Below are 13,254 nucleotides of genomic sequence, written 5' to 3' on the forward strand. Positions count from 1 at the left end.
CAGCGGGGCGGGCGGCGGCGCGCGGGTTGATGGCATCACAAAGGCGCCGGACGCCGCTCGCAGCGCGTTCTGAGAGCAAGCGCGGCTGCCTGGGCAGGGGGCGGACCCCCGCAGCTCAGGTTCGCGTCGCGCCTGCCCGGTTCCGCGGTCTCTCGGTCGCCAAAGTTCAGGGCCGTTGACTGCGAGGTTAGCCGGCGTTGGGTGTTGGCCAGGAAGAGACGGATAGCCAGTGTTACGTCATCTAGCATTTTTGCGCCCACTCCACGAAGTCCCCATCCGATCGGCAGCTGTTCCCCGGGATACGCGGCACCGAGTCTTTAATCGCATTGGACTCCTCGGGCCGCCTGGGCGGTGTGGAGGCGGGGGAGAGAGGCCGCCCTTGGGGATTTTGGCGGGATGTTGCGGCAGCTCTTTCTCCGGCCGCCCTAGCGGCGGCCGGGCTTCACCTCTCCGACCGGCGACCGCCAGTGCCCGTGTCCCTGCCGCGAGGATTGGGAGCGTGAGCTTGTGGGTCCGCCCGCGGGCCTGGAGGGCACGCACGCCGGGGACTCGGCGGTGTCGGCTCGCGGCCGGCTTCAGACAGACGAAGTCGTAGTTGTGCGGGAACCGGTACCTTTGAACGCACAGGCTGCGCCTTGTTTTGCGAACTCTGTGGGCGTGTAGGGGCAGGGCAATGGACTGGGTGATGTCTCCCAGTTCATGGTGGTCGTCTCAGTTACGTAGCAGCCGGCTGCACGAAGGCCCCCTACCGGGGCAGACCTCCCGAGCAGCCTGTGGTCGGAAAGCCTCGGCCTTTGCTCATGGAGCTTGGGCTGAGCGCGGGTGCCGGGCCAACAGCCGCTGGTTCCCTTGAACGCATCGCCCCTTGGTCTGACATCCCCCGCCAAACAGGAGAGGCCTGATTCGATTTATTTCGCAGGACACTTACACGTGGGTCTCACTGTCCTTTTACTTTGCAGTTAACAAGTTTGCAATCCCGGCTAAGCCAGAGGAGCCAACGCGGGATCTTGCCGACCGAGCACCCGGGTTTCCCGCCGAGAACGCTGCCCAATCTCTGCGAGGCCTCAGCCTCGCGGTTCTGCGTGCCCGACTCTCGGCGTGGACGCGTTCCCGCGCTTTCTGACGTGAGGGTCAGAGGGCGCGCCGCCGCGCAGGCGCACTGAGCCGAGGCTGCGGCGGCCATGGGGGAGGCGGGCGGCGCTGAGGAGACCTGCCGGGTCAGTGTGGGCGCTGGGCCGCCCGCCGTCCGCGGGCCTGGGCTGTGGCGCCCTCCGCTCCCCGACGCTGAGCCGCACCGCAGCCCGCCTCGGCCTTGCCATGTGTGCCCGGGAGGGCCCTGGGCGTCGTCTGCGGACAGCATGGCCTGGACCGGGGGTGGGGGGCGGCGACCCCAGGCCCGGAAACCGCGCGTGCGGGTCTGGGAGGCTGAGCGGTGGGCGGTGGGCGTGCTCCTGTGCCTCCTGTGTCCCCGCCCGCGAGGCCCTGTCGCCGGGTCGGGCTTGTTCGGCCTCACGGTTGCCCGGCTGTCACAGCCACCGCACGTGGTGGCGCCCGAGCGGGGGTGGGGTGGGGTGGGGGGGGATGGACTTTGGAGCCGCATCCGGATTCAGATCCTGCTGGTGTCCCCTGGTCCTGGGGTTCCTGAGAGTCACCTAGCCTGCCTGTGCCCCCGTTTCCCAGCGGGACAGCCTTGAGGTCTGTGGTGAACACGAAGCGCGCTGGCCAGCAAGGGGTTTGGCGCACCCAGTAGGAATCCAGTCAGATTCATTTTCCTTGTGATTAGCGTGGCGCTGGCGGAGCGTTAAGAAAAAGTTGCTGGCGTTTCCCTGGGCTTTCAGCAGTAGGGCCTCGTTTGCGCTTTGGAAAAACTGGCTCGTCGCTTGAAGGCTGGGGCTTCACCGCTCTAGCTGTAATGTACATAGTGGAGGGCACGTTAGGTGAAGACGTGCTTTTGAAACAGTTGTGAACCCAGGAGGTGTTAAAGAGAAGGAGGCAAGCTCACTTGGGCTGCTGGTTTTAGTCACCTGAGGACGAGTGTAGTGATCTTAAGGTGTGCTTGTTCTTTTAGCATATGGGAACCAAAGAAGAATTTGTTCAAGTCAGAAAGAAGGACCTGGAACGACTGACAACGGAAGTGATGCAAATACGGGACTTCTTACCCAGAATACTAAACGGGGAAGTGCTGGAAAGCTTCCAGAAATTAAAGACTGTAGAAAAAAGTGAGTGTTACTTCATCTGTAGCAGTGTCTGATGGTGACAGCAGTCTGTTTCAGCAGGTTTGCCTTCCGTAGCTGTGAAGTGACTATAAATAAACTTTAAGGTACTGTTATAGTTTTTGTGATTACGTTTGGGAGAGTCTGATAAGGCACAAGGGAGGGAGGTGCCCACGATGAGCAACTTGGCTGTGTGCAAATTTGTGTTGGAGGAAAGGGCTGCCAACTTTCTGAGTATCTGCTACCAGCTCTCCTTTCTCCCCCTTTCATCTTTGGCAGAAAAATTTTATACTTTATCATTTAAGAGCTCTGTTCCAAAAATTAAGTCTTTTTTGTGTCACTTAAGGATCTTGCCGTGCAGCAGCCTTGCAGGGGGTCAGATGTGTCTATAGAGATACTTCTCTCGATGGAGGAATGGGTCAGCTTTTGCCCTGATTTAAGTTGCTAGGACTTGTGCACTCAGATTCTGAGATTTGAGCTCAGCCATTGTGTCAGGTATCAGTCTGGGAGCCCTGCTGAAGCTCTTGGAGCTGTTTCGGATTGATTCAGCACTTGCCTGACTGAGGCCGAGTTACTATCAAATCAGCCTTCAGGGGTTAAGGCTAACTTACCGTTGTGTTTGATTGTTTGCCATCACTGCTTAGCCTCTAGAAGAAGTGTATCTGCGAGGCCCAGGTCATGTCTTTAGCGCTAGTCCAGGCAAGAAGGTGTCTGGACTCAACAGTACAAGTTTCTGGTGTGTGGAAAAGTACCTGGTCAAGGGGCAGCCATGTCCAGTTAGAGGGGAGAATGCTCATGGTTGCCGTGGCTCCCTGCCTGTTTATTCTCTCTTGGAATCCTCAGATCCGCCCTCGGCCCTATGGTGTGCCCTGCGAGGTGGGCTCCTGCAGGCTGCGTGCCTCTTGCCTCCTTGCTGGCTGCCAGGGGTGCTCACCGATAGAAGGCGTCAGCGGGCAGAAGGAGTGGGGTGTTTCCTCCCGCTTCCTCCACAGCTGTGACTCGCACCCGGGAGCCACCCGCAGCTCTCACTGGGCTCCAGGAGCACTGTTTCCCCCCCTCGTTCTTTCAGCTGGAGGGCTGCTGCTAGTCCCTGGGTGCCTTACCATCCCTTTTGGGTCTCTGACCCCTGCTGTCCCCCCTGTAAGTAGTCCTTTCCATAAAGGCCACACCAGGGTTCCCTTGTTTCCCGCTGGGACGCTGCCAGGTATGCCCCCGTCACTGGTTACCATAGCTCCAGGTCGTTGTCTTCTTAATTTTCTTAGTCCTGATCTCATGCTCATTTCGGGAAGGAAAGTGCTGATCAGCAGCTGAGTATGTCAGCCTGCTGGGTAGTTGTATTTCTCACTGAAAATTAATGAACTGGCATTCTGAAGAATACTTCAGGGTCTTCTCATGAGTTGGTGAGCGCAAGTCAATTTTTGGAGATTAGTCCTCTGTCAAAATCAGGCTGGTGGTTACAAAAACGAGGCCCACAAATGAGTCCATGGCGACTTGATCAAAGTTAGGCTTTAGGAGATCTTGCCTCACAGCCCTTGGTCTTCCCCAGCCACACCATCACCTCTTTTCCATTGATCTTCTCGGTCTGCTTTGCTGAGTCAGCCTTCTTTGCAGCAGCCTTTCAGCTCGTGGAGGTGCTCGAGGCTCAGGCCTAGGCCCCCTTCTCTCCTCACTCCGTGGCCTCTCCGTGGGCAATCTCTGCACACACATAGCTTTAGTTGCCATCTTGATACCAGTGTCTCATAGGTTTTTATCTAGCCTGACTTCTCCAGGCTCAGGGCCCTGTATCTAACTCCTACTTGGCATTTTTTCTCGCTTGTTTCACATTCATTTCAAATTCTAAGTGTTTGGGGCTTCCCTGGTGACGCAGTGGTTGAGAGTCCGCCTGCCGATGCAGGGGTCACGGGTTCGTGCCCCGGTCCAGGAAGATCCCACATGTCGCGGAGTGGCTGGGTCCGTGAGCCATGGCCGCTGAGCCTGTGCCTCTCGAGCCTGTGCTCCGCAACGGGAGAGGCCACAACAGTGAGAGGCCCGTGTACCGCAAAAAAAAAAAAAAAAAAAAAAAAAAAATTCTAAGTGTTTGTCGTAGTGTTATCAGCCTGCAGCCATCAGGAAGGACCTGTATTCTGACAAGGGCAGATTATTGGCTCGTTGCAGTGAGGGAGACCACACACCAGAGGGACTGTGGGCATTTTGCCAACAAAGGAAAGGACAGAGTTGCTGTAGGATTTGAGGAAGGGCCGAGTTTAGGTGGAATGCACATGGAGCTGTGATTTCATGGGCTCCAGGCAGAGTAGGTCTGTGTGTGAAGGGGTCAGCATCAGGTCTCACTGCAGTGGCCCCAGGTCCTGCTTCGTTGAAAACTACAAAATTTAGGTACATGGTGGCACATCAGGTCTAGAAATCCTTTATTTGAAGCTCTGCAGCTAGCTGGCTATCAAGGTTCTGCTCTGTGTCACAGTGACTGCAACCCTGCAGGCGAGAGTGGATGTTTCCTCCTCCTTACTAGTGTAATTCCAAATAGCACAATTTCTGATAGTCTAGGATTTTAAAGAGTAAACTTTCTCTGAACAAGAAATCAGTAGCCACTGAAAGAAGGGTTCATCATGACACTTTACTCTTGCAGTGTGTCCTTGGGAGAAATGCTGTTTCCTGTTAACTTGGCAGCCAGCTTTCTGTGTCTGTTATCCCAGCCTAGCAAATTGCAGGACAGATTTTCACTTTCTCAGAGCAGGCTAATTTTACTTTCTCACGTCTGACTCATGCTATCCTGCCCCTACCCCACTGGACACCAGGCTTTCCCAGCCTCCCCAGGGCACCACCATCCAGACAGAGACCTGGGATCCTCCTTGTTGCCCACCTCCCCTCTCACCGTTCTCTCCCCTTCCAGCCCCGGCCTGTCTCCCCGTAAGTCCTGTACGTTTCCCCTCATCGATGCATCCACCACCTCCATCGCCACTGCCTCCACCGAGTCCAGGCCCCTGTCATTGTGCCTGAATCTCTGCTCCTGATAGCATTATCTCATTGCCACTTGCCAGTCCACTTTGTATACTGTAGCCTGAGTAATTTTTAACAATTCAGTCTGATTATGTCATTCCCCTGCTTAAGTCAGTTTTCAGTGGCTTCTCTTTGCTCTTAGGATAAAGACCAAAGAACAAACAAAACCCTGACCCAAACCCCCTACCATCCCAAACCTTAAAACTGTACCGTGGCTTGAAAGGATTTGTACTATTGGACTTAGCCTCCGGCCCAGACTCATTTCCTTATCTGACTGCCTAGACAAGATTTGTCTTCCTGTTGGATGTTGTCATAGCATCCTGTACTTTTCCTTCAGACAGAATGGTTTTAGTCCCATCTTACAGTATAAATTGGTGGAAGGGCAGGGTCTCCCGTTATATTCTCTGTGCCTGGCTGAGTATTTGGTCCTAAGGGACCACCCAGCCTCCCGTCCCTGCGTGCTCTTTTTTTAAATTTGCAGTGGTATCTCGTGAGGCCAGTGTGTGCTGCAGGTCACCGGGTGTATAGGAGGGGAGGGTTGAAGTGGACCGGAGTGCTTGTGGTCGGCTTCACTGTGAACCTTGAACACGAGCTGGCCCTTGAAGACTTCTGCTTCTCTGGTCTGAGGCCTGGCCTAGAAGATGGCCTCCTAAGAGGCATCTTTCACTTAATTTTGGCTCTTGAATTCTTTTTTTTTTTCTTTTTTTGGCTGCACTGCACAGCTTGTGGGATCTTAGTTCCCAGACCAGGGATCGAACCTAGGCCCTTGGCAGTGAAAGTGCGGAGTCCTAACCACTGGGACGCCAGGGAATTCCTTGGCTCTTACCACTCAGGTGACATGAAAGAAAACAAAAATCACCCCCCCCCCGCCCCTTTATCTCTTTGTGAGGACTAGGTCTGATGGCCCTTCCTCGGCCTTCCCAAGGGCCTGTCTTCCCAGAGGGATCACATGAGCCATTGCTTTGAAAATGGGTCCCTTAGAGTCAATCCAAGAATCACACGGTGGCAGCAAGAGCTGTTTGACATGTGGGTTCATCCACCCTCTCACTGGCCTGTGGTCCAGGACAGTTCTTGGCTTTGACCAGTATCAGAGTTGCTGTGTGCCTCCCGTCTTAAGCAATGAGAAAGGGCAACGTAGGAGTGGATGCAGGCAGGGAGGAAGGAGAGGGAAGCCACACACCTGACTTTAGGGCAAGTTTCTCTAGGAGAATAGGTGTGGATCTTTGGATGGTTTGGATGGGCTCAGGCTGTACAAGCCAACCAGAGGGCTTAGGGTGGTGTGATGGGTGTCAGGTCGTGAATGGGACTTAATTCTGCCTCTAGCACGGTAACTTAGTTTCTTTTGGGAAACTGGGCAGTAGGTGGTGGAGTTCGGAATAATCCTACAAGGGTGTTGCCTGAGAATCTTTGGGGAATAGATGAGCATTGAGGGCAGAGGCATGATTTATTAGAAGGGAAGTGGGACGATGTTTTAGGCTAGGGTAAGGCATGTGTGAAAGTCACAGATGGGAGTGAGCAGGATTGTTCGTGGGTTAATCGGCTAGCTTCTCTGCTTGACCTGTGGAGCAGAGATCGGGGTATAGCAGATGTCAGTAAATGTGAGCAGTTTAAGGAAGGCAGAGTAACCACCGATTATTGTTTTAACTTTGAAAGCAGAGGCTGTTGGAAACTAGCACATGGAAATGACTTCAAAATAGTGATGAAAATGACATTTTCAGGGGAATGATTTTTGCATCTAAGTTAGGATAGGTTGAGGACTTGGTTGGAAGGGGAAGAAAAATTAACGGTAAAGTGCTCATCAAGGAAGGTCTGGACTTGACGTTAGAGTGTGGACTGTGGCTGCATGGATGGAGTGGACAGGACGTGAGAAGAAATGGTTGGTCTGGTTAGGCTCCGTAGGTGGGCGCAGAGCTCAGCGGGGGGATACGGGGATGCAGGAATGGTCTGTGCACTGCTGCTGTGGGCCGTCTCCGCTGTTGCCCTGTCTAGAACGAGGACAGCCGCGCCTGCCTCACTGGAGGCATCAAGCGTTACAGTGAGCTCCCCTTTGGCACGTGCTTGGCACAGGCGGGGCTGGGGTGCCCTCCACGGAGAGGACGAGGACGTCCTCAGGTGGAGGGGCCCTGGACACTCGCGTAGTAAACGGGTCCCCGTGATGCTGCAGTGCCGCACAGCCCTCCTCGCGGCGGGTGTGGAGGGCCGATGCAGAGCTGTACTTTGGGGGGTGGGGTGGGGTCAGCACTCATAACTCTCGTGTTGTTCAGGGCTCAGCTGTACTCAGTAAAAGTCATCTCACCCCCCTTTTCTGTCGTCCCTTCTGGTGCACGTTCTTCCAACGGTGAAGGAGGTATCACTACATCAGCGCATGGCACGAATTTGTTTTAAACTGGGAGAATCCTGCTTTTTTTAAAAAAATAAAATTTTATATAGTATATGGTTGTTCAATATGTAAAATAAATGAATGTTGTATTTCCTGCATAATTATTTTAAAAATTCAGTTTTATAACATTTACTTTTAAAATCAGTGGGTACAATGAAGGTGGTTTTTTTAGAATTTATTTATTTATTTTTGGCTGTGTTGGGTCTTGGTTGCTGCGTGCGGGCTTTCTCTAGTTGCGGCGAGCGGGGGCTGCCCTTCATTGCGGTGCGCGGGCTTCTCATTATGGTGGCTTCTCTTGTTGCGGAGCACGGGCTCTAGGCGTGCGGGCTTCAGTAGTTGTGGCACGTGGACTCAGTAGTTGTGGCTCACGGGCTGTAGAGCACAGGCTCAGTAATTGTGGCGCACGGGCTTAGTTGCTCCGCAGCATATGGGATCTTCCCGGACCAGGGCTCGAACCCGTCTCCCCTGCATTGGCAGGCGGATTCTTAGTCACTGTGCCACCAGGGAAGTCCCCAATGAAGGTGTTTTGATGAAAACAAAAATTTAATGTTAGACATTTTGGAAGACGGTTGCAGTACCATCCTCAGTGTCCAGTTCCTATTTTTAATTGTGGTTGTTAAGTAGCAAGAAAAAGACAAATCCCAGGGATAAGGAATTGCAAATGAGAAATGTTTTAAACAGCTCACCTGGTAACATGAGGACAGTTTTCAATTAAACTGATCTTGAAGCTTGAAATCAGAGGGGTCAGATATTTTTGTTTCACAATTAAGTCACCAAGTCTCAGAATTTCTTGCGTTTCTTGGTTGGTAGGTGTTCATTTTGGAGAGAGATGATAGAAAAGCCACTCAGCCTGTTTAAATTTTCATTGTCTTATAGAAGACACTTTCCAAATGAATTGTGTTGCATTTGAGATGTTAAATGATATAATTTAAAAGCAACTTGCCACCTTAGTGGCAGTCTGTCAAATATTCACTCAGAGTCTCAGAGGCGTTGGAATTATTTAATTTTACGTGTTGACGCCGAACATAAGCTACAGTGTCATTACTGACATTTTAAAATTTGCAACATTAGTTTTAACTTAAAAATTTATTTGTTTAAATAAATATATTTAAATGTTAGTAGAGTGCATATCAGCAATGAATGCAAAGAAGTGCAGCCGTGATATACTGGAGAGATATTTGACTAGGTTTTTAGCAGAGAGGAAAAGTTACTTTGTGTAATGTGAAATCTGTACAGCAGCACCTTACCTCTGTGAGCATAGTCCAGTAGAACTTCTGTGGTGATGAAGGTGTTGTATGATCTATGCTGTCTACGTCTGTTTTAAAAATAGCCACTAGTGGGCTTCCCTGGTGGCGCAGTGGTTGGGAGTCCGCCTGCCGATGCAGGGGACACGGGTTCGTGCCCCGGTCCCGGAAGATACCACATGCCGCGGAGCGGCTGGGCCCGTGAGCCATGGCCGCTGAGCCTGCGCGTCCAGAGCCTGTGCTCCGCAACGGGAGAGGCCCCAACAGTGAGAGGCCCGCGTACCACAAAAAATAAATAAATAAAAATAGCCACTAGCCATCTGTGCCAACTGACCCAATGCCATTTATTGAAAGGGCAGTCTTTCCCTCCTGTGCTACAATGTCTTTTGTCATAGTAGCTAGTTTTATGTGGGTCTGATTCTCAATTCTTTATTAGCTCTGTTATTTATTTTAAAATTATTTTTAAATACTAGTATTTATTAGTTTTTGTGTTGATTTTCTACTAGGTTGTTGTTTATTCTAGCTCCCTGATGAAACTCTCTTGTTGTCTATTTCTGGAACATATCAGTCACAGTTATTTCAGAGAAGTCTGAGTCTGATAAATCCATTGTCTGTATCACCTGTTGATCTGCTTGTGTTGTCTGTTTTTCCTGTTGGTAGTTCTGGTAATTTTTTTTATTGATTAATGGATTTTAAAGAATGAAGTGTGTAGAGGCTCTGGATTTGATATTTTTCTCCAGCAAGGACTTTTTCCCCTGGCTTCTCTCAGTCAGTTAGAATGGAGTCAGAGTAGTTCACCTAAATCCAGTTAGGCATTGAGCTCGTTCACGGCTGGTTTCAGTCTTAGTTCAAGCTGGCCTGTGTCTAGTTCATTCTCCCTCTTAGGGTTTTAGCTCTTCAGGGGGGTCTAACTGAGAGCTTGAGTCATTTCCCAGAGTCCTTCCATCTAGGCAGACCCTGCCTGACCTTCAGTTCTTTTCTGTTTTTTAAATATTTATTTATTTATTGGGCTGCACCAGGTCTCAGTTGCGGCATGCGTGTGGGATCTAGTTCCCCGACCACGGATCAAACCCAGGCCCCCTGCACTGGGAGTGCAGAGTCTTACCCGCTGGAGCACCAGGGAAGTGCGCTGACCTTCCGTTCTGACCTCTCCAGAGCCATGAGGTTGATGACAGCTCCGCCTGGCCTCCTGGCCTCTCTCCACTCACCGCCCGCCCGCCTCCCTCTGCAGCCCCTCTGCGCTTTCCCTGTGCTTCCATCTCCTCCAGGATCACGGCCTGCCCTAGGTCTCGGCTGCCTAGTGGCTCTGTACGCCGTGGCGAGATGCTCTGCTTAGCTCTGCTGCCTCTTTGCCTGTGCTGCTTTTGAATATGCAGGTGCCTTGGGGAAGAGCGGGCTGGGAAGTTGCGCTTGCTCACTTCAGTGCACCTCCCTCTTCTCTAGGTCCCGGCTCTCAAGGCCTACATGATTTGGTAACTCCCAGATACTTTGAAACAACTTTTTTCTGGTTTGTTCAAATTCTGCTTTCCTACGTATTCTTGGGGGGGAAGATTGATCTGCTGCATCACCATGCTAGCTGGAAATGGTTCTTCCATGTATTTTGTTACGATTTTTAAATTGTTAAAGATGTATTGTGGTGTCATACAGAAAGCACAGGCTATGGAGATGTTCCAAATTAATGGAGACTAAAGATACATGACAGTTAAATGCAATACCTGATCCTAGACTAGATGCTGTACCTTGAAGGAAGAAAATGCTGTAAAGGGCAATTTTAGATCATTTGACAAAACTCTAATGTCTGTGGTAGATTAGGTAAAGGTATGTTAATTTTTCTCAAGTTGACAACTGTGTATACTGGGTAACTAAGACATTATCCCTATGCTTGGAAAATGTTCACTGAAGTATTTAGAAGTAAAGGACCATGATATATGTAACTTACTCTAAACTGGCTGAAAAAATGTACTGTGTGTATGCTTGTGTATGGTCCAAATGATGAGCAAATGTGGTGAAATGTTAACAGTATGTAAGTGTGGGTAAAGGGTATGTGGGTATTCGTTGTATTATTTTTATTCATGCAGCATTTTGTAAGTTTGAAATTATTTCCAAATAAAACAGCGAAAAACATATTGTAAAATGGAAATACTAATTAAATGTTTACAGAACCATAAGCATCCCTGAGGCACTTGGGTTCTTAGCAGTGGGGTTTGAAAAGCACTGCACTACGTGATTTCTAAAGCATTTGTGGGGTGTTTTGAGATTAATTGCCCAAGAGTTTGATATTAATGAGAAGAGAGGGGGGGGGGCCTCTGTTTGAAATCAGAGAAGAATTATTCTGGCCCATAGAAATATGAGCTAGGGACTTCCCTGGCAGTCCAGTGGTTAGGACTCCGCGCTTTCACTGCTGAGGATGTGGGTTCGATCCCTGGTCGGGGAACTAAGATCCCACAAGCTGCGTGGTGCAGCCACCAAAAAAAAAAAAAAAAAAAAGGAAAAAGAAGAAATATGAACTAGAGAGAGAATCATTAGAGAGTGAGTGCCAAGAAGATATTATTTGATTTGACCAAAGGTTTATTGTGGCCCATATGAGATAATAAATACCAGAGTGTATCAAGTCCAGCTCCTGGCAGGAAACAGAAGGGGTAAACAGAGCATATCATGAAGCGATGACAGACCAAGGTGGGCAGGGTTTGGGGAACCAGCACAAGGGAGGCGAAGGCCCAGAACCTGGAAGAGTGGGGCGCCGTGGCCTCCCAGCGAGCGGCCAGACTGGCAGGAGGGTGGGTGCTGGGCAGGACCATGCCTCAGCTCGGAGGAGGAAACCACTGCTGCTTGAACCTGGCAGGGGTAATGCAGTGGGTAAGTCGATGTCCCACCCTGCCTCCTGTCCTTGTTTCCTGTGGGGACCCACTGTCCAGATCCAGCAGGCAGGGGAGCCGGTCGCTGTGGAGGTTGGGTTCAACCTTTTACCTCTTGGGACAGAGCAGGTTGGAGAGTGGATCTGAAGGGCGCGTGGAGACTGTCCAGAATGCAGGGGACTGGGAAAGGAGAAGATGGACTGCTGTTTGGGGCTCAGTGGACTGAGGAGCAGAAAGGTAGCCAAGGTGGAGGGGTGGAGGCATGTGTTGCTTGGACAGATCACTATCGACCACCCAGTTGTTAACATTGTATTTTATGCCAGTGAATGAAAAGCAGAAGTCCCTGACTCTTTGGTTTGGGAAATTACTTTAACAGAATTCGTTTGAGTTCAGCAAGGTTGATCTTAGTTTTCTGTGCTAGAACTCAGTTGAAAGTCAGTCAGGTAGGTATGCACCGTATGCCTGGTATGTGTCAAGCTCTGCTAGGTGATGTGGGGGTATAAAAAGGATAGGATCAGATCCTTTTCCTTGATAATTCTCGGGAGACTGAGGAGCTGCAACGTGGAGGTGTGAAAAGGTAGAGCCAAGTACATTGGCGGTGCCAGCACAGGACAGATTCCTATTAGTCACATGTTTCCTTCCTCTTAGGAAAGAGTGCTCCGGTGGCCTTTACGTTAGGAAAAGAAGCAGATTTTTGGCAGCGCAGGAAAAAAAATTTCTATTTCCATATTCTGGTTCCAACTCTCCTCCCCCACTCCTTTCGGTTTGTTTTAAAAATTTGACAGCTAATTAAAGTGTCGTTTGGCTGGAAATGCATTTAAACTCTTTAACTGAAGGGTTTTTTTGTGTTTAAATGAATCCCGGAATATTCTCATCTTTTCACTTTTTCAACTTACATTTTTTGACAGGCCGATTAAGTTAAAATGAGGTCTTTAGGGTGGGCCCTAATCCAGTATGACTGGTATCCTTCTTAAAAGAGGGAATTTGGACACAGAGACAGAAGTACACGGAGGGAAGATAATGTGAAGAGACAGGGAGGAGGCCAGACAAAGGCAGAGGCAGGTTGGGGTTACACTGCTGCAAGCCCAGGGACGTCTGGGGCCACCAGAAGGCGGAAGAGACGGGGAAGGATCCTTCATCCGCAGATTTCAGAGGGAGCGTGTCCTTGCCAACAGCTTGATTTCAAACTGTAGCCTCCAGAATGATGAGAGAATACATTTCTGTTCTAAGCCACCCAGTTTGTGGTACTTTGTTATGGCAGATCTAGGAAACTAACATACCCTCCAAATCTCAGCTCATAGTAAAGATGGATTCCATCAGTAGCTAATTCTAAATTCTTTTCTAAACCTATTAGTGAGAAGAATGTAAAAGTTGATGGCTATTAAAAAGCCCTTAGTTTGGATTTGAGACTCTTTACTGAGCTATTTTGATTAAAAACATATTTTTTTCTTATTACATGAAATATCTGATAATTTATTAAACATTACAATTAATAATGTATTATAAACATGCCAGGTGGTAAAGGGTAGGAGAAATCGATCCCTTTTTTTATAGTTTAAATTTCTTTG

The 13,254-nt window shown here is 50.0% G+C and overlaps 1 protein-coding gene across 2 annotated transcripts in view; it reads left to right on the plus strand.

Annotated features, from left to right (window-relative positions):
• The first annotated feature begins 78 nt into the window (after positions 1 to 78).
• HSF2BP (heat shock transcription factor 2 binding protein) overlaps positions 79 to 13,254 on the plus strand; it is an 83,077-nt gene continuing 69,901 nt past the window's right edge. Inside the window, exons 1-3 of one of the 2 annotated variants that reach the window (XM_029215230.1) lie at positions 79 to 186; positions 960 to 1,217; positions 2,069 to 2,219. In XM_029215230.1, the coding sequence (XP_029071063.1) occupies positions 1,182 to 1,217; positions 2,069 to 2,219 (187 nt within the window). In that variant the 5' untranslated portion in view covers positions 79 to 186; positions 960 to 1,181. The remainder of the gene's footprint in view (positions 187 to 959; positions 1,218 to 2,068; positions 2,220 to 13,254) is intronic. The other variant, XM_029215231.1, reaches the window with a different exon arrangement.

The sequence above is a fragment of the Monodon monoceros genome, unplaced genomic scaffold (genome assembly GCF_005190385.1).
Source record: "Monodon monoceros isolate NGI ecotype Baffin Bay Population unplaced genomic scaffold, NGI_Narwhal_1 Super_Scaffold_11, whole genome shotgun sequence".
Taxonomy (NCBI): Eukaryota; Metazoa; Chordata; class Mammalia; order Artiodactyla; family Monodontidae; genus Monodon; species Monodon monoceros.